The sequence below is a fragment of the Chanodichthys erythropterus genome, chromosome 7 (genome assembly GCF_024489055.1).
Source record: "Chanodichthys erythropterus isolate Z2021 chromosome 7, ASM2448905v1, whole genome shotgun sequence".
Lineage (NCBI taxonomy): Eukaryota > Metazoa > Chordata > Actinopteri > Cypriniformes > Xenocyprididae > Chanodichthys > Chanodichthys erythropterus.
In genome coordinates, this window is record NC_090227.1 from 22,615,106 (window position 1) to 22,637,504 (window position 22,399).

The 22,399-nt window shown below is 33.5% G+C and overlaps 1 protein-coding gene across 3 annotated transcripts in view; it reads right to left on the minus strand.

Moving 5' to 3' along the window:
• Positions 1 to 3,418: 3,418 nt before the first annotated feature.
• Positions 3,419 to 22,399, minus strand: part of pak1 (p21 protein (Cdc42/Rac)-activated kinase 1) — a 64,345-nt gene continuing 45,364 nt past the window's right edge. For all 3 annotated transcript variants that reach the window (XM_067389146.1, XM_067389144.1, XM_067389145.1), the window contains exons 8-15: positions 19,222 to 19,285; positions 19,085 to 19,133; positions 14,921 to 15,033; positions 14,351 to 14,468; positions 10,371 to 10,470; positions 9,888 to 10,084; positions 8,036 to 8,173; positions 3,419 to 4,546 (exon numbers count right to left, since the gene is read on the minus strand). In XM_067389146.1, the coding sequence (XP_067245247.1) occupies positions 4,460 to 4,546; positions 8,036 to 8,173; positions 9,888 to 10,084; positions 10,371 to 10,470; positions 14,351 to 14,468; positions 14,921 to 15,033; positions 19,085 to 19,133; positions 19,222 to 19,285 (866 nt within the window). In that variant the 3' untranslated portion in view covers positions 3,419 to 4,459. The remainder of the gene's footprint in view (positions 4,547 to 8,035; positions 8,174 to 9,887; positions 10,085 to 10,370; positions 10,471 to 14,350; positions 14,469 to 14,920; positions 15,034 to 19,084; positions 19,134 to 19,221; positions 19,286 to 22,399) is intronic.

Genomic DNA, 22,399 nt, shown 5'->3' on the forward strand with positions numbered 1-22,399 from the left:
CAGCAGATCATCTTGACCATACGACTAAATATTATTGCCATGTGATTGGTTGATTAGATATTTGCGTTAACAGGCAGTTAAAAAAGTGACTGCAGAGTGCATATGGTTTATATATGATAAAACTAATCTTAAAGATTCGAAGCTTTGAATCAGTGAATTGAAGCATGAATCAAACTGCCAAAGTCACATGAACTATTGAAGTTTCAAAACACTTATGACGTTACGAAGCCTCGTTTACTGAAATCATGTGATTTTGCTGCTCCGAGCCACTGATTTGAAACAAAAGATTTGTAAAGTTTCAAAGCTTCATGAAGCAGTGTTTCTTGTCGCTTTATAATATTAAAGTTGAACCACTGTAGTCACATGAACTGTTTTAAATTTGTTTTTAGTAGCTTTCTGGGCATTGAATAGGGGAGTGTCATTGCTGGAGATGTAGGCCTTACTGAGCCATCGGATTTTATCAAAAATATTTTAATTTGTGTTCTGAAGATGAACAGTCTTTACAGGTGTGGAACAAAATGAAGGTGAGTAATTATAATTTAAATTTTTGGGTGAACTAACCCTTTAAGATATAACTCTAGTTTTAATCATTTAAACAGGCTTTTGAGATTTGGGTGAAAAACTGTAGGCTATTTTTTCCACAGTACCGAAAGTCATATAGTCACTGTGAAACACAGAACACCTCACTTATATGATTTTATGGTGTTATTTTTCGTGCTAACTCGGGTGTATTTTGTGGCTTTAAAGGTGCCCTAGAATTAAAAACTGAATTTATCTTGGCATAGTTAACAAGAGTTCAGTACATAGAAATGACATACAGTGAGTCTCAAACTCCATTGTTTCCTCCTTCTTATATAAATCTCATTTGTTTAAAAGACCTCCAACAAACCGGCGAATCTCAACATAACACAGACTGTTACGTAACAGTCAGGATCATTAATATGTACGCCCCCAATATCTGCATATGCCAGCTCATGTTCAAGCATTAGACAAGGGCAGAACGTCTGGATGTGTGCACAGCTGAATCATCAGACTAGGTAAGCAAGCAAGGACAACAGCGAAAAATGGCAGATGGAGCAATAATAACTGACATGATCCATGATATCATGATATTTTTAGTGATATTTGTAAATTGTCTTTCTAAATGTTTCGTTAGCATGTTGCTAATGTAATGTTAAATGTGGTTAAAGTTACCATCGTTTCTTACAGTATTCACGGAGACAAGACTGTCGTTATTTTAATTTATTAAACACTTGCAGTCTGTAGAATTCATAAACACAACTTCATTCTTTATAAATCTCTCCAACAGTGTGTAATGTTAGCTTTAGCCATGGAGCACTATCAAACTCATTCAGAATAAAATGTAAACATCCAAATAAATACCATACTTATGCGATTAGACATGCTGCATGACGAACACTTTGTAAAGAACAATTTTGAGGGTTATATTAGCTGTGTGAACTTTGTTTATGCTGTTAAAGGCAAGAGTGAGCTCCGTGGGCGGGGAGCGTGAGCATTTAAAGGGGCCACAGTCTGAATCGGCTCATATTTAATGATGCTTTAAAATAGGCAGTTAAAAAAATGAAGAAAAAAAATCTATGGGGTATTTTGAGCTGAAACTTCACAGGGGGCACCTTAGAATTATATTACATCTTTTAAAAAGACCTTTAATTCAGAATGAGCAGCACAACAAAAATATACCCGGCACCGAAACAATCGCGGCACTACCGCTTCTGTTCTTCCTCTGAAGATGGCCACCGGGAAAATTTGTGCTGCTTATGCTTTGTTTACGCATTAGGGCCGGTTTACAGTTAAAAACTGAAAAATAACCCAAAAAGTAATTATGCCAAACAAGCAACCAATCTGCTGCGTTGCATAACCATGAATTATCCATTCAGGGGTGCGTTTCCCAAAGCGAACTATGGGTCGCAAGTTCCGTCATTACTAATAGAGTTCAATGGGATTTACGACCATAGTTGACTAACGATGCTTTCGGAAAAACGCACCCCAGACTGATCCAGTCCACATCCCAAAGTCCATTTCACAGCCCCAAGAAAGCAGCTTAGACAGCTAAGACCATTAATAATCAGATTGCTTTTTAAAAATAGACAAATCTTCTCAATGATTGTTGGGGGAGGTCAGAGATTAGCATGTGGTGCGTTTTATGTTGTTGTTTTTTCAGATCAGGATTATCGAATGCCATTTCTTTGCATAAAAATTCACAAATATTCCCTTAGAGAGGCTATAAAAAGAAAATTTTCTTATAAAAGGCTTTTCTCTGGTGATAATGTAAAGTGTAATTCTAGACAGAGATGATGTTTTTGTTAAGACTTAATGCCTCAAATCAAATACAACTAAAATGCATATATTGAAGGGATTGTTAAAAAAAGGTCATCATTTACGCTGTTCCAAACTTACAACCATATTGTCAGGCTTTAAATAAGACAAAAAGCATCAAGTACATGCATAACAAAAGTAATTCAGGTTGCTCATGTGTCATGTGTCTTTCATAGTGTAAATCACCATTGTTGCATAGAAAAAAAGCAGTTCAGATTTTGTTTAACCTCTCTTTTTGGGTTTGACAGAAGAAAATATGGGTTTGGAACAACATGAGAATGAGGAAATGACAATATTTGGGTAAACAACTCACAAATAGTCATTAGTGGAAAGAACATTTTGTTCAGACACTATAACCACTTCACAATGGTTGTTTTGCAGTGTTTTATAACAGTGAGTGCGGTCTCTGGGGTTTTTCAAGCTAATCATCTCAGAAGTGCGGAACGGAAGTGCAGTAATCCTGAAAGTGCGCTGAAATGAAAATAAGAATTTAAACCAAGTTAAAACCTATTTGACCCTATACTTTTTATGGGTTAAACACATTTTTGTGAATAATAAGCAGAGTACAGAAACATACTCAAAGCCACTCAGTTTTAAGTAAATCATGAGTGGAAAACTATGCACTGTATTGTATACTACATATAATTAGATAAAAAAAACAAAACATTTAATCACATATGAAATAAATGTTATGTTTTTTTAATCAATTTGTGTACAAATGTTTTAATTTGTACCTATCATTTTTTTATATATTTTAAAGGAAATCCTTCTGTCCAGACTAACATCCAATTATAAAATGTGAGAAATATGGTTCTCTATTTATAATTAAAGTTATAAAGTTATTTTTCTTTTTCTTTTTAATCAATTTTTGTGTAAAAATGCTTTAAAAAAATAATAAAATAATTATTGTAAAAACTTTTACCTAGAATATAAAAAAACCCTCATTTTCAGAGTAAAGTCTAATTATCTCAGAAATAGTGTTTTTTTTTTCTCTCTCTTATGTTTTAATTTTTGGAATTTATATACTAAATGAGTCAAACAAAAGATTAAAAAAAGTTATTAAACATGATTTACGGTCGAGAGCAGTGCATTATGGGATACAACACATGCAGTGTGCCATTCTGAACAGGCAGCAACACGGCAGTTACAAAAAAAAAAAATCACCAGGACACCGTTTAATTCTGAAGTTTATTTGTCCCATTTCATTAAGAATTTCGATTCATCAAAAGGCCTTATAAACTGTTTATGGCTCGCAGAGACACTGATTGCTTACAGGAAAGATTTTCTTTTAAACAAACCCCATCAGTCCACTGAAATGGCAACAGATTGCATCTTCGTGGGTTGTGCCATCTTCGTAACGTTGTACTTTTCGTTTAAGGCCAAAGGGTACATGAACGCAACAAATTTCAATTTCATTAATGTTTGTGGCAACACAAACCCTCTTAGTGCACAGAATGCAGTGAGGTTTTGTTTAATTTCCGACATGTGGAGGGTTTATGGGACAGAACGGACCTCAGGTAGTCGTTTCATCATCTGAAAGGCAGTCTCTTCATGCACAGGCATCCTTCATAGTACCTTAATCAATAGTCTGTTACAGATCGTCGAGTTTCAATATCAAAAACGCGTATCGGACGAGATCTTTCTGTCGATGAGATGGCAGTACAATCGTGCCACGCATCACGTTGCGATCTACGAGCCGACAAACGCACTCTCTCACACATACACAAACACTTTAAAAAACATTGTAAAATGAACAAACAAATAACGTGCATGAAAACATGAATCATGTTTCCATGATCTGACAGGCATTAAACACAAAATCAAACAGAAAAACTGACAGTGAGACCCAGAGAAAGTCAGCCGGTGAAACACAGGGGCAAATCCCCCGTAATGCTTTGGGCCTGACGCACTGTGACCCTTTATTTTCAGTGATGACATCATTCAGAGCCTTTTCAGGGACCGCAGACACCCCTCGGATCCTTTAACAGCAGCACTGGAGGACGAGGGACGACGAACCCTCGGCATGAGAGCTCCTGACCAGGGCGAGAGAGAGAGAAGGCTGACGGGACGTTCTGGGGGTCGGGGCTGAGGACAGGTGGGGCCGGGGGTCGTCCCAGGGGGGCTAGCGGTTGTTCTTTGCTGCCTCCTTCGCTGCTACGATCAACGGCGTGAGGCTGGACAAAGGCTTGGCCACTTTCAGGAACTGGTGCTGCAGGGAGAAGACAGAGAAGTCTCTTATTACACTCAGCAAGGCTGCATTTATTTGATCAAACATACAGTAAAATCAGTAATATTGTGAACATTTTTTCGATTTGAGTATATTTTAAAATGTTTATGGTTATATTTCAGCATCATTACTCCAGACTTCAGTGTCACATGATCCTTCAGAAATCATTCTAATATGATAATTTGCTGCTCAAGAAACACTTCTTATCATCAATGTTGAAATCAGTTGTGCTGCTTCATATTTTTGTGGAAACACGCATTTTTAGATTCCTTTATTAATAGAAAGTTCAAAAAATGAACAGCATTTATTTGAAATAGAAATCTGTAACGTTATAAATGTCTTTACTGTCACTTATTTTATCAATTACATGCACCCTTGCTGAATTAAAGTATTCTTTTTTTTCTTTATCTTACTGACTCAAAACTTTTGAACAGTAATGCATATTGACAAATATTTTAAGGGTTTTGAACCTGTTCTAACCAGTTATTATTATTTATTGTATTGTATCATTTGTATTTATTATGTATTATTTGAATTGAATTACTGAATTATTGCAATGTGTACATTTTAGCGGCATCTAGCGGTGAGTATGTGAACTGCAACTAACGGCGCACGCACACCCCATCTGGACGACACGACAAAGATGTCGTCTGAGACAGCAGAGAGTACATTAGCTAGTGAAGCACTGAGGTTTCTTCTTACTTCTAACAAAGAACGGTCTCTGCTTCTAATAAACCAGACGCCGACTACTATTACTGCTACTTTGTGCGTATTCAACGTAGTGACGATGCAAGCTGCCTCTAAAAACACCAACAAACATAGTGACAAAACGTTATCCGTAGAGCAGACTTTGTCCGTTTAGGCTAACTGTAGAAACATGCCGGCGCATAATGGCGACTTGACATTGAGGGGGGGACCAAGTGGCAATCTACCCCAGTTTCTCTTGAAGACAATACGGAAGTGACTTAAACTGCAATTCATCTACTGGCCGCTAGGGACTGGCTCCAAAAGAGAGCAGAATCTCATTGACCCTCATGTTAAAATGCCCAACTTTACAGCAGAAAAAAAACATGTTTACAGCTGGTAACTCATCGGTTTAAATTATATTAAGCCTTAAAGTTCTAATTTCTTGAAGAAATATGAAACAAACAATAAGTAATATATCAATATTTCATGGATTTAAAGGTGCCCTAGATTCAAAAATGTAATTTATCTTGGCATAGTTGAATAACAAGAGCTCAGTACATGGAAATGACATACAGTGAGTCTCAAACTCCATTGTTTCCTCCTTCTTATGTAAATCTCATTTGTTTAAACGACCTCCGAAGAACAGGCGAATCTCAACATAACACCGACTGTTACATAACAGTCGGGATCATTAATATATACGCCCCAATATTTGCATATGCCAGCTCATGATCGAGGCATTACACAAGGGCGGCCAGTATTAATGTCTGGATGTGCACAGCTGAATCATAAGACTAGGTAAGCAAACAAGAACAATAGCGAAAAATGGCATATGGAGCGATAATAACTGACATGATCATTGATAACATGATATTTTTAGTGATATTTGTAAATTGTCTTTCTAAATGTTTCATTAGCATGTTGCTAATGTACTGTTAAATGTGGTTAAAGTTACCATCATTTCTTACTGTATTCACGGAGACAAGAGCCGTCGCTATTTTCATTATTAAACATTTGCAGTCTGTATAATTCATAAACACAACTTAATTCTTTATAAATCTCTCCAACAGTGTGTAATGTTAGCCGTTAGCCACGGAGCATAGCCTCAAACTCATTCATAACCAAATGTAAACATCAAAATAAACACTGTACTTACGCGATTAGACATGCTGCATGACGAACAATTTGTAAAGATCCATTTTGAGGGTTATATTAGCTGTTTGAACTTTTTTATGTTTAAGGCAAGCGCGAGCTCTTGGGGTGTGGAGCACCAGATTTAAAGGGCCACACACCCTGAATCAGCTAATTTCTAATTATGCCCCAAAATAGGCAGTTAAAAAGATGAATTAAAAAAAAAATCTATGGGGTATTTTGAGCTGAAACTTCACAGACACATTCAGGGGACACCTTAAACTTATATTACATCTTTTAAACAAAAAGTTCTAGGGCGCCTTTAACGCTTTTGTGGACCAAAAGTACTGTTTTTTTGTTTTTCAATCGACATTCATGGACATTTTACCCAAGCGGCCTCATTTTCGCTTAAAAAATGCTCTTCAGAAATCTACAGGTGACATCATGGACACTACGCCCATATTTTTTTTTTTCTTTTTTTTGTAAGGTCTTTATACACCACTGAAAACATAGTTATGTATATTATATTGCATTTCTGTCAATAGATACACCTAAATATTACACACTCCATCTTTTTTAATAAAAAAAAATATATAATTGATAATTTGATTCTTATTAAATTTCATTTATTATCCTTCATTCATCACATGTTTGAAAAACTGTTGAAACTTTTAAAACCTGTGGTTTAGTCAGCTAGAGAGTGAACTGTGGATTTCAGTTGTTATTGTAAAAAATCCTTTCTATTTTCTGCTCCTGCTCACTCTAATGACTGAGATTTCCAGCAGCTTTTCACATTATTTACACAAGTTTCTCCATCCACCTTATTTAATGCACAATTGAGTCATATAATGTGTTACACAACCTCACTACTGATGCTCTCATACTTTCATCTTCTGGGACTTTTCTAGAAAGTTCTGGCAGCACTTATTCCAAACAACAGACTGAGTTTTCTAAATCAGATGTGCGTGTGGGAGTGACATAAGAGCAGGAGGGAGAGATGCTATTATGGAGACAGGGCTGAATGATACTATAAAAAATGACCAGAAAATCTAATATAAGTCTAGAAAATATACATGCTACATAACAGCAGCTTTTTAATTCTTTTGAATGTTATAGAAGTTATTGCTACACATTAAATTGGGTCAAAAATGCTGTCTAGGTAGGTGGCTCACTAGCTTTATGTAATGTATGTAGGACTACTATTAGACAAATATAATATTTTAATTAAAAAAAAACAAATTTTTGAAATGAAGTTTTAAATCTTAAACAAATATCATTTGCATTTCTTAATCCATTGCTAATAAAGTCTTTATTTGTTAGCCATGAAAAGTGATTTATTTTTTTCCACTTACTTTTTTAATTGATGAACTGATAATTGATTGCCGCCTCTTATTTCTAGAATTTTCTACATTAAGCCACTATTCACTGATCTATAATTTATAAATCATTGAATGATGCCATAAAAGCATTAAACATTGATACGGGAAGCTAACTTTGATTTTATAGCACTGACAATCCATAAATAATTCAGGAGGAAAACATTGAAAACACACACACACACACACACACACACACACACACACACACACACACACACACACACACACACACACACACACACACACACACACACACACACACACACACACACACCTGTAAGAGCTCCTTGGCAGAGCCCCTCTTCTCCACGTCCATTTCCAGACAGCGGTTTAAGAAGTCACGAAACACAGAGGAGAGTTTCTCTGGGTTCTGTAGCTCTGGAGTTCCATTGGTGGCAATGAGGTACAGAGCCTGGACAACACAAGGGGTTAAAGGTCACACAAAAATCATGAACATTAACTACAGCACCAGTTGCTTTCATTTAAAAGGCTATTTGAAATGTTCTTGTGTATTTAAAACTTAAGGAATAACCATCCAGAAGTTTCTAATAATCTACAAATAGCTAAATATTTGGCCCATTGCCATATATTTGCCTCAAGTTCTCAACTACTACTCACTACTATATTTTTGTTTGCAACAGCATTTAAAGGGTTAAAACTGAAACTTTGATGCTTAAAAAGGTTCATAAAGAAGTCATAAAAACTAATCCATATGCATTGAGTGGTTTAGTCCAAATTTTCTGAAGAGACTTGATCGCTTTATATGACGAACAGATTGAATTTAGGCTTTTATTCACATATAAACATTCATCACCTCACACATCAGTTGTGTTAAATGGAAGCTCAAGCATGTTTGCTTGATGTGCGAGAACCAATGAGGTTCATTCTCGTGTGTTACACAGCACCTTTGAGCTTCCGGAAGAGGTTTGTTCTCACACTCCAAGCAGTTGAGCTCCTGTTTATGTTCGCTGATCAAGATTTATATGCGAGTAAAAGCCTGTTTGTCATATAAAGCGATCGAGTCTCTTCAGAAATTTTGGACCAAAGCGCTTTATTAGTTTTATGATCTCTTTATGAACTTTTTGAAGTGTCAGTTATGTAGCTGTCTATGGAGGGACAGAAAGTTCCCAGATTTCATCACAAAGATCTTGATTTGTGTTCCAAAGATGAACAAAAGACTTGGTTTTGGAACGACATGAAGGTGAGGAATTTTAATTTATGGGTGAACCAACCCTTTAAGATAAAAGCCTTGAAAGTTGAAATCAATGTTGCATTCTGTCCACCCACAAATTATAAAATCAATAAAAATAATTGTTTCCATCTGGTGCTGTTGACAGGAAAGCATCTGATGTCACTCTGGTGCACGAGGAAATAATTCAAAGGTTTGAAACAAAGGGTGGATCTCATCACAAGACAACAGCATTAGGTCCATTTGTGCAGCTGGTCCTATGCAACAGCTTCACATTCCTTTCTTTCTTTCTTTCTCTTTCTTTCTTTCTTTCTTTCTTTCTTTCTTTCTTTCTTTCTTTCTTTCTTTCTTTCTTTCTTTCTTTCTAACTAGTTAGTTAGTTAGTTAGTTAGTTAGTTAGTTAGTAAATTGCTAAATTTCATTACACTCAATTCAAATGAGGAACAGATGTTATTAAAATATTACATTTAGATAGTGTTTTGTTCCACTCTTTAAAAGGCAGTAAAATTGTTCAAAAAGTTTACAATTATTTTGCATTTTTATTAGTATTGAACAAAATAGGTTTTCAATTGCATCTATTTAAACTTTTTTTTGTCATTGTGTGTCTTCAAACCTATGTAACTTTTTCATGTTGGCTTATTGTAAAATACTGCAGTATCACCATGGTATAACCTTTAAAACATATTTTGCCATGGTAATGCTGTAGTTGTTGGAAATACCATGTCCAGAGATTATGGGTTATGGCCCTGAACGATTACTGTATTATGAACCATGTATTCTCTGCAGAACCTCGGTGTACCATGTAAATACCACAGTTAATGATTATGTTAATCAGTCAGGACCAAATATATATGTGTGTGTATTATATATATATATTGTACCTATAGTGATAAGGTGCACATTTTACTGAGTTAGATTTAGATGTCTTTAATCTTACCCTCAGAGGGTTTTCGTTGAGGTATGGCGGTTCGCCCTCTATCATTTCTATAGCCATGATGCCCAGAGACCAGATGTCCACTTTGGGTCCGTAGGCCTTGCGGGTCACCACCTCCGGTGCCATCCAGTAGGGCGTCCCCACCATTGTGCTTCGTTTGCTTTGTTCAGGAGTGATCTGAGCGCAGAAGCCGAAATCGGCTGAGAGACACAGACAGACAGATGTTTAGACCAGCTGGTGTGATACTGTCGTGTGATATCAAATATACAGCAGGAATAGTGAAGCATGGTCATAATCTGGATTCTTGCTCCCTCTATTGGACAAGAGAAGCCTTTGCACAAATTTTAGGTTCATGTCACTAATACAGGGGTAGGCAAGTTCGGTCCTAAAGAGCTGTTGTCCCGAGTTTAGCTCCAACCTTAATCAAACACACCTGAACAAGCTAATCAAGCTCTTCAGGATGATATAGATCAGTTGTGCACTCACTGAGTTTGACAGAGCCGTCCATGCCCAACAGAATGTTGTCACTCTTGATGTCTCTGTGAATAACCTGATTCGAGTGAAGAAACTCAAGGGCTTGTAGACACTGCATGGATAAAAACAACCCAGTTAGCAAATTAAAACTTTCACAGGGTTCATGCGACAATCTTCCAAAGTGTCCCAAAAACTAGTGAGCTGCCTAGCTAGACAGCATGCATTGCAAACAAGCTCAGAGTAGTGTTATTTTAGTATTATTTGTATAGTATTATAGTTTTTATTAATATTTTGAATTTGCTGTTATTTTTATACTTTTATCATTTTTTTAAAATATTTATATTAATCTTTCTTTTTTAGTTAAGGGTGCTTTCACACTTGGTGGACCGAACCCGAGTTCGATTGCTCCCCCCTCCCCCTGCGCCCACTGGACTGTGTTCACATTATATTATTTGGGTCCGAACCGCGGTTCGTTTGCGTCATCAAACCAGCAGCTGTTTACTACGTTGCTTAGTAACGATGGCACAGGAGAAGGCGGCAAAATGCATAACGTTGCTCTCCTCACTTTTATATTTTTGTTTTTGAACCGTTGGTTTTGTTCATAACGGCTCTTGCGTCTATCTGCGGTGAATGTAGAATGCTGAAGGCGAGCAGAAATGAGAAAAGCTACGCTACAGCTCTCTGTTGGCAGCATGTCAGTCACGCTCGTCGGGAAAGTAAGTGAAACACACACACAAACACACATTTTTTATCAAATAATACGGCATTAATAGCGGTTCACTTCCGCAATTTGGTACGTTTGCATTATTATCAGAAGTGAACCGTACCGGAGTTCACTTCAACCGCACCCCAGACCACCCTTTTTAGGGTGCTTTCACACCTGCCTCATTTAGTTCGGTTGAATCGTACCAGAGTTCGTTTGCCCCTTTGGTGCGGTTCGTTTGGGCAGGTGGGAAAGCAGCAATCGCACTCGGGTGCGCACCAAAAGCGGACCAAACAAGCGTACCGAGACCTGCTTGAAGAGGTGGTCTCGGTACACTTTCAAACGAACTCTGGAGCGGTTCGCTTGAGATGTGAAAGCAATCGACCCAGTTAACGGACCAACGAACCAAATTATATCATTTCATAACGGAAAATATGATATAAAAATCAGTAATGTCTGATTCTGTGAGTGAGCACATTATTTACAATATCTGAAACCCAATGAGTGCCTCTGGTGTGTAATTACACTTCTCCGTGCGAGAATGCTGTCCCGACGAAGTCTCAATTCCCGCTCTGCTTCATTATAAAATTCAAATGGTCTCTCTCGACAGACGGACAACAGGTCGCCTACTAGACAGCGCTGGGAAATCCAGAGACGGAGAGAGAGAGAAAGAGCGCGGGTTTGAATTTGCCGCAGCAAATATGAATTAACTGCGGGAGAGACGGCTACATTTATAAAGTGTTTGTGTGTGTCTGGACAGTTACAAATAAAGCCACAATAAACTCATGGAGCGAACTTGTCAATCATTATTTTGATGGATGACGCAGAGAAAATTCTGACCAATAAGAGGACAGTTTTACTCCCATGTGACTTACCTTAAAGCATTTTGGTAAGCTTTGAAATTTTGCCATGTGAAAGCGAACCGAACCAAGAAAAAAAGCAACATTGTAACAAATTTAGTCCCTGTTTCGGAACAAAATAAGCGATCCGTAGGTGTGAAAACACGGACTCGGGTACGGTTCGCGGGTGCGCACCCGAGTTCAGAAGACCGTGTTCACATCATCCAAACGTACCGAACTCTGACGTCAATCGAACCCGGGTGCGCACCAAAAGTGCTAATGTGAAAGCACCCTTAATCATTTTACCCCCAGTTTCATAGACAAGGCTTAGGCCTAGTCCTGGACTAAAATGCATGTTCGAGCTGTTTTAACTGAAAGCAACTTGCACTGACATATCTTAAAATATATCAGTGCCAATGTTTTGTCTCAAGATGCACATCAGTAATGTTTTTTGGCTTCATCTAAGCCCTGTCTGTGAAACCAGGCCTTAGAAATGTAAAATTAATATTATATTACATAATATTAATAAAGTTATAAATATGGATATTTTTTCTCACAAAAACACATATCTTTTATGATGGATAGATGTGCTTTTTTAGGCTTCAAAATCAAAGTTACTATTCACTTCCATTGTAAAGCTTGGAAGAGCCAGATATTTTTAATATATTTAATGACTGTGTTTAACTGAAAGAAGAAAGTCATATACACCTAGGGTGGCTTGAGGGTGAGGAAATTATTGGATGAATTAAGGTGAACTAACCCTTTAATTTTTTAATCTAATACTTATATTTTATTTCAGCTTTGTGTCAATTACCAAAATGATTTTTTATATTTTAGGTAACAATAACACTGGTTCAGTGGAGAAATCACCCCACCTAAGATGGCAGACATCAAGAGAAATGTTGATCATAAATACAGTTGTATTCATTATATACTAAATTTAGTTGAGTATGTGTTTATGTTGAGTATATATTTCAGAAAATGAGAATTAAAAAAATTTCTACTTCACTCAATATTTGTGTGTGCAGTCTATGATTATTAAAATATTTTGTTGTTAGCTTAGCTAACATTAAACTCTATTGGAATTAGGGTTGCAAAATTCCAGGAATTTTCAAGGCTGGAAACCTATGGGAATTAACAGAAATATATGAGAATTATGGGGAATAAACAGGGAATTTGCAAAATTGCAGGTTTTCCCATAAAAGGGAACTTGTAAGATGTAGTTGAAATATATATATATATTATATATCTTGCAGCATAATCTTGGTTAAAACAACCAGACTTAATGCAATTTCTGTTGAATTTTTACCCTGCACATTCCTCAGTCATATTCACACAGTACAATGCTTACTGCAGGGATATTGGTGTGCATTCCTCCATAACATGCACATTTGATCAAAAATACAGAAAAATATTATATTATATTATATTTATATTGTGAAATATTATTACAATTTAAAATAATTGTTTTCTATTTTAATATACATTAAAATATTATTTATTTCTGTGATGCAATGCTGAATTTTCTTCATGATTACTCCAGTTTCAGTGTCACATGATCCTTCAGAAATCATTCTAATATGATAATTTGATACTCAATTATCAATGTTGGAAACATTTGTGCTGCTTAATTTTTATAACCTGTGATACTTTCAGGATTCTTTGGTGAATAAAAAGTCAAAGAACAGCATTTATTTCAAATTGAAATCTTTTGTAACAAAATACACCACTGTTCAATTTTTTTTTAAAGAAATTTAAATGTGCTTTTTTTCAGCAAGGATGTGCGAAATTGATAAGAAGTGATAATTAAGACTTATATATTATTAGAAAAGATTTTTTATGTTAAATAAATTCTGGTTCCAATCACAGGTTCCAAAAAAATATTAAGCAGCATTACTGTTTCCAACATTGATACTTAAGCAGCAAATCAGCATATTAGAATGATTTCTGGAGGATCATGTGACACAAATAAATAACACACATAACAATTGGTGCAATAAAAAAATATATTTATTTAACATATTTACTATATTAGAATTAATTGGATTCAAAAGAGAAATATCTATGTTATTTCATGACTGTTAGTATGACCAAACAAAATGTTTATATTTATGTTTATATATGGTACATTTTATATAAAATTTATTAGAAATTTCTATAAATTTCCAAAAATTTCCAATTAAATCCCATAAATTCCTCTTAAGTTTCCAAAATTCCAAAATTCCCCAGGTTAAGTTCCTGTGGAAAGTTTCCAGAAATTTGCAATCCTAATTGGAATGAACGGATTCTCTGTAGGTTTATTTGCTATTTGTGAGTTGCTGCCTGTACAGTGTTCCAAATCAGTCACTTATGAGGTTCCATAATACTTAAGAGAGCAAGGCAGCTTGATATGTTTTTGAAAAAAAAAGAAAGAAAAAAAAATCATGGCAAGTTGAATAATTCACACTCACTTCCCGACAGACAGCTGCGATCTGTGCTTCATCCATACACGTTTCTGTCACCACGTCCGTCAGGGAACCTCCTGCCAGATACTCCATCACTACCCAGAGCTCATCCCCCACCAGGTAACTATGGCAACAAGACAGCATCGTCAACAGACGCCACATTGCAGAGCGATGCAGGAGCATCGCCGTGACAACAGAATTATTGGACGCTTCTGCTTTCGTTAGTGCAGACATGAAGCAATTCACCATGAAAACAGAGAGAAGCTTTGGATTAGCTTTGTTTTTTTTTTTGTTTTTTTTTAGATAAGACTTTAGCATAATCTAAAAAAAAAATATATATTAAGTTTGTGCTATAACAAAAAGCAGAAAGAAAAATAAACAGAATACAAACTACAAAATACAACAAAAAATACAGCAAAAAATGTAAAATTTAATAAAAAATAAAAGACATAACTTAAAAATAAAAACTAAAGAAAAATACAGTATATATATATATTAAAAGAAAAAAAAGAAAAAAAAACAGAATCCCTATATATATTCTCTGAGAAGAAAATATACAGGGATATATATTTTCACCTGTCCAGGTAATTGACGATGTTGGGGTTCTTGTTTTCCCTCATGACTAAGATCTCGTTGATGATCAGCTCTTTCTTGGGCTGCTGCTGTAGGTTCATCTGTTTGATGGCCACCTGAGAGACCAAACATCAGAAGAAAAGCTTTTAGACACACTTGAAGATTAATCCGAGAGTCTTTGGCTCCATTAGGCCCGTCTGAGCATCTCTCCATTAACATGAGTGAGAGTTAGCTTTGAGATTAGCTCTCTTTGTGTGTAGGTAAGATTACAGCATGTGCTCAGCTCAGAGGAATGTCATCAGATCAATATCACATGCCGTATCCCCTGATCCATTGTTATCGATCAACGAAAATGTCGACGTCTCTTTCCGAATCACGTTAATGATGAAGAGAGGTGCCCTCTATTAACTGTAAGAGCATGTGGACACTGTCAATATATCTCCAACCCCATGATGAGAGTTCTCCAAATGGACACAAAATCATTAATAAAAATGGTGATGCTTGCCTTATTAGTGGTGTTTGGTAAGTATTTACCAAGTGCGCAGATGTACGTAATCACATTTGCTTAAGAATTCTTAAGTAAATCTATCTTTAAGATAAGATAAAACAGTAAACAATTATACCATGTTTAATGTTTAAATGTTAACAGAGACATTAGCTCTGCTCAACTTTGTTACATTGCCAATAGATTTGTTTGCTTGTGTTTAGCTGGAAATCGCCTGTTCTTTTAGTCTTTGTTATGCCTTTTGTTAAATATCATGTTGTAGTTTTAATTTGTCAAAACAAAATATAATTTTATATAATAAAATAATAATAGTGATGCTTGCCTTAATAGTGGTGTATGGTGAGTATTGACATAGTGAGCAGATGTATATCATCACATTGACTTAAGAATTCTTAAATAAATCTTTTTATTAAGGATTATATTCATAAATAGTAATAAAATTAATAAAATTGGATATTTTACAGGTAAGCAGGACAAAACAGTAAATAATTAGATTGTTATTTTTATTTTTTATTTTATTTTATATTCCTTTTAGTTTATTTTATATTTTTATTTTATTTTTTAAATCAAATCAAATCAAAAGTATCTAGGTTCCAAACATACAATATGCACAAAAAGTTAACAGACAATAGCAATATTTTTTTCTTTTCTTCTTTTCTTTTCTTTTCTTTTCTTTTCTTTTCTTTTCTTTTCTTTTCTTTTCTTTTCTTTTTTCTTTCCTTTCCTTTTCTTTCTTTTCTTTTCATCAATTCATAGGGGTTCCAAACAATGTGTATGTAAAGTTAACCAAGACAATAGCTTAATTTTTAATTTAATTTAATTTAATTTAATTTAATTTAATTTAATTTAATTTAATTTAATTTAATTTAATTTAATTTAATTTTCATCAGGGTTCCAAACAAAGTGTATGAAAAGTTAACCAAGACAATAGCTATATTTCATTTTATATTTTATTTTAATCAATCAATCAATCAATCAATCAATCAATCAATTAATTAATTAATTAATTTAATTTCTATTTTATTTAAATTTAATTTTTAAATTTAATTTACTTTTTTAATTTAATTTAATTTAATTTAATTTAATTTAATTTAATCAATTCATCAGGGTTCCAAACAAACAATGACAATAGAACCGAGACAATAGATGGATTTTATTTTATTTTATTCAGGGTTCCAAACAAGCAAAGTATATGAAAAGTTAACCAAGACAATAGCTATATTTCATTTTATTTATTTATTTTTTTCTTCTTTTCTTTTTCTTTTCTTTTCTTTCTTTTCTTTTCATCAATTCATAGGGGTTCCAAACAATGTGTATGAAAAGTTAACCAAGACAATAGCTTAATTTTTAATTGAATTTAATTGAATTGAATTGAATTGAATTTTCATCAGGGTTCCAAACAAAGTGTATGAAAAGTTAACCGAGACAATAGCTATATTTCATTTTATATTTTATTTTAATCATTTAATTAATTAATTTAATTTGTATTTTAATTTAATTTAATTTAATTTAATTTAATTTAAATTAATCATCAGGGTTCCAAACAAACAATGACAACAGAACTGAGACAATAGATGGATTTTATCTTATCTTATCTTATCTTATCTTATCTTATCTTATCTTATCTTATCTTATCTTATTTTATTTTATTTTATTTTATTTTATTTTATTTTATTCAGGGTTCCAAACAAGCAATGTATATGCAAAGTTAACCGAGACAATAGCTATATTTAATTTAATTTAATTCTTTTTTCTGCTTTTTCTTTTCTTCTTTTTTCTTTTCTTTTCTCTTTTCTTCTTTTCTTTTCTTTTAATCAAATCAATTCATTGGGGTTCCAAACAAACAATGTGTTTGAAAAGTTAACCAAGACATGACTCTGCTCATCTTTATCACATTGCCAATGATCTCAGTTGCTTGTGTTTTGCTGGAAATCATCAACAGGCATCACTTTACAGTTCTTTTCAGATGCTTTGTTCTTTTAGTCTTTTATTATTCTTTTGTTAAATACCATAGCTGTGTCCGAAACCGCTCACTCGTTCACTCATTCACTCATTCACTAATCCCCATATAGTGTATGGCATTTGAGTGCACTATAACTGTATGGAGTGAACAAAATGAAGTGAATGAATTCGGACGCTGACATATACATTTTGCGTCGGAGATATCGGTCTCAGAAACGGCTCGACGCGATAAAACTATTTTATCCTACATGTTATTTACATTATAAAACAATGTTAATAACAATAACAATCATAATGACTTCATTTTGTAATCATACATGCCTCTGTGCCAGCTTTGTAGTTTAATCGATTGTATAATTTTTTTTTGTATTTATCCTTTTTAATAAAGTTGTTAGAAACTCTCACGCTCACAGATTACGTGGTCTTTGAGCGCCCTCAGGCGACCGTTATGATTTGAATACGCTACCTATGATTAATGAATTTTTTTTAAATCATCCACTAAATTATCATCTTTTAAAGTTTAATGAATTAACAGTGCCACAAATTATTAAAACACATTGCTGTTAGTAAAACACATTAAATTGATTTAATGCCTACATAATATTTTAATAATAAAAATCATATTTTTATTAATATAATTTCATTTCTTTTAATTAATCTATATAATAATGTCCCCCTACATTTTAGTAGGTTTTATTCAAGTACACTCTAAAAACTGCTGGGTTAAAAACAACCCAAGTTGGGTTGAAAATGGACAAATCCAGCAATTGGGTTGTTTTAACCCAGTGGTTGGGTTAAATGTTTGCCCAACATGCTGGGTAGTTTTATTTACCTCAACTGTTGTATAAAAATTACTGTATTGCTTGCTTAAAATGAACCCAAAATATGCTGGAAATTAACATTTATTAATATGTTTAATAAATGAGCATTTATTAATAAGATAATGAATAATAAACAATAAACATTTATTAAATTGCTTCTTAATAAATATTCACCTTTTGATTATTATTGTTGCCTCTAGTAATTATGTGTCTGATTTTTAATTTCTCACCTATTTTGGATCCATTTTAAGGCAGCCATATAGTAATTTTTAATCAGTACTTGAATTAAATAAAACATTTAACCCAACCACTGGTTAAAACAACCCAATTGCTGGGTTTGTCCATTTTCAACCCAACTTGGGTTGTTTTTAACCAAACATTTTTTAGAGTGTAGTGATTAATTAGAAGAAAAAAAAAAAAAAAAGGATTTTGGGAAATAGTGCTTCAGCAAGTGTACATGGAATGTACACTTGAAATCAGAGAGTATTGTGGGTATAAAGTAGTGAACGAAGTAGTGAAGTGAATTTTAATTAGCAAATGTTTGTCAAAAGTGCAATATGAAGTCTGTTTAAATCATAAACATGAGCAATAATAATAGTGATGCTTGCCTTATTAGTGGTGTTTGGCAAGTATTGACCTAGTGAGCAGATGTACGTCATGTTCCATTTTAAGCATTATATGTGTTGAACTATCATCATTTAACGTCTGTAATAATACATCACGCATGTGCTAAATGTTGTTTTAATATAAATCAGGAAATGTTATAGTGTCTTACTGCAGATGAGCAAACACTCTTCTTGAAGAAAACGCACATCTAGATGACGTATATGTGCAATCAGTGGAGAAACACATTACGGTCTGGCACCTCAAAAGTCTCACCTCTTGTCCCGTGGCGATGTCTATGGCTGTGTAAACTGTTCCAGACGCCCTGATGAGGGAAGGAAGTGAAGATTTAGATGAATGTTTGAAGATTGTTGGATTTGGCATAAATGATAAGATATTCATCATAAACTCACCCCTGGCCAATCTTCTCAAACCGCGTGTACTTCTTTTTCGGGTCACCCACGCTGACTATACTTCCTGTGGAGTGGAGGTCACATGTTATTTGTACAGATATGTATAAATAAACACTAAAAAAATTAGACAAGTGAGGAAAAAAAAATAAAAAATCAGAATATAAAATGTAGCACTTCAGGATTTGTGACAGAGCTGCAAAACTTATCCGTTTTATAATCAAAATTGTGATATGAATTATGTGCGATTATTAAACTGGAGATTAGTAGGCGACGCTGAGAGAATTTGAAATATCAGACAAATACAAGCTCAAGGGTTAACTGGACTACCTTATAAACATAACATAAAATAATATATAATGATATACACAATAAGTGCTAGTAAATAATTTTATGCTGTTTTATTTTAATTTTATTTTACTGCAGTAAGAAATATAAACTTTAAATATTTTGTAATCTATTTAAATATTCTATTCTAATAAAAAATATTATTTTACACAATTTTGGTTCTTATGTAAATGTAGTTTTTTACTTTAAGGATTATATTTATTAAAAAAATTATAAAAGTAGATATTTTACAGGTAAACAAAACAGAAGATCATGTTTATTTTATTTATTTTATTTTTTTTGCAGTAAGAAATATAAACTTAATTAAAAATATATTTTTAAATGTATTTGAATATTCTATTCTAATAAAAAATATATTATTTTACACAATTTTGCTTATGTAATTTTTTTTATTTTAAGGATATTTATAGAAAAATTATAAAAGTAGATATTTTACAGGTAAACAAAACAGAAAATTATGTTTATTTTATTTATTTTTTATTTTATTTTATTGCAGTAAGAAATATAAACTTAATTAAAAATGTTTTGTAATCTATTTAAATATTCTATTCTAATAAAAATATATTATTTTACACAAGTTTGGTTCTTATGTAAATGTAGTTTTTTTACTTTAAGGATTATATTTATAAAAAAAATGATAAAAGTAGATATTTTACAGGTTAAACAAAACAGAAAATTGTTTATTTTATTTATTTATTTATTTATTTATTTTTGCAGTAAGAAATATAAACTTAATTAAAAATATTTTTGTAATCAATTTAAATATTCTATTCTAATAAAAATATATTATTTTACACAATTTTGCTTCTGTATTTTTTTTATTTTAAGGATATTTATAGAAAAATTATAAAAGTAGATATTTTACAGGTAAACAAAATAGAAAATTATATGTTTATTTTATTGTTTTATTTTATTTCATTTTATTTGATTGCAGTAAGAAATATAAGCTTAATTAAAATATTTTTGTAATCTATTTAAATATTCTATTCTAATAAAAATATATTATTTTACACAATTTTGCTTCTGTATTATTTTTATTTTAAGGATATTTATAGAAAAATTATAAAAGCAGATATTTTACAGGTAAACAAAAACGAACATTATATTTTTATTTTATTTTATTTTATTTTATTTTAATCAAAGTATCTGGTTTCCAAACAATGATATGAAATATCAACCATATTAGCTCTGCTCATCTTTATCACATCTGTGTCGTTTGTGTTTTGCTGGAAATCACCAACAGGCATCACTTTACAGTTCTTTTAGTCTTTCAATATGCCTTTTGTTAAATACTTGTCATAAGTGCAATATAACTTTTGCCAAATCAGGCAGCCCTAGTTTGTGAGGATCAACCGAATCGTTGCCCTCAAACAGGTCACGTATAAGAAGAGGGATGCTCGGCTCTAAGAGGACACAACCGTCTCAGTTACCCGAGACCAGACTTCAGTCAGACACATGCTGTGGAGGGAGAAGCAAGCAATCATTTCCAGTCAAAACAAAGTTGACCTAGCAGAAGAATGAGAGAGAGAGGAGGATGAAAAGGCCTCTAAACCTTTGGGAAAAGACTTTAGATTTACAGGCAGTGAGGTAACAGAGGCTTGGAAAAGACAAAAAGGAAGACGTCTCGGAGTCTTAAATTTAGGCCACATAAAGGAAAGACAGGAACATCTTCAGTTCGATGTGTAACTCGGCAACCATTGATGAATGGATGTTTTAAATGAAGAACAATAAATCTTTGGCCAAGAGGGGCCTGAACTGACAGAGTGGGGCAGGAGGGACACACTGGATGGCTGCAGCAGCATCCCGTTCTTACCAGTAGAGGGCGATCTGAGCACGTCTGTAGCATGGAGTTTTTAATAAGATACAGGTTCTTAGAAAGTCATGCATCTCTAGGGCCGCTCATAAACAAAATGACTGGGAATAATTTCAGATGCTAAATAATAATGATGCATATAAAATAAAACTAAATATGACAAAATAATAAAATAATCCAACTTAAATGCACACAAAAAAATGGACATGAAATATTGATTTGTAAGTATAATTATTATAATACACAGGAAGAAATAGACCTGAAGAGAGACATGAAACTAGCATATCTATGTGGAAAACCAGCTGCCATGAAAATAAATAAATAAGTTAAAATCTGGAATACTTATATATATATTTTTAATTGTTGGTAATTGTGTGAATGCCCTCCATAAGTATTGGAACAGTAAAGACAAAATTGCTCTGTTAGCTGTGGTGTCAAGACATCTATAAAAGATTAATATGATTAATATAACATTTTATTATTGGCCGTTTCAACACAAAAATGTTTTACCTACTAAGAAGTACAGCACTTTTAGACATCCCTCTGCCTAATGTGAGCATAACTATTGGAACAGTTTAACTTAAAGCAAATGTAAGAGTGTAAAAGCTCATATTTAATTGTAAATCCCTTGAAAGCAATTACAGGAGCAAGTCTGTGACCCATAGACATCACCAGACTCTTGGTTTCACACTTTAAAATGCTTTTCCAGGCTTTTAATGCAGCCATTTTCAATGGTTGCATGTTTTGAGGAGTTTCTGCCTTTAGTCTCCTCTTCAGATGGTGAAATGCATGTTCAATAGGATTTAAATCTGGAGACTTGGCCAATCTAAGACCCACAATTTATTTACCACGATATTCACCTTGATTTGACTTGGCAGTACTAATGTTTTGGGTCATTGTCCTGTTGCCATATGAAACACTTCCCAGGGAATCTGGTGGCATTTTCTTGAACACTGTTAGGCAGGATTCTTCTGTACACTTCTGAATTCCTTCTTCTGCTGCCATCATTGAATAAGTCAT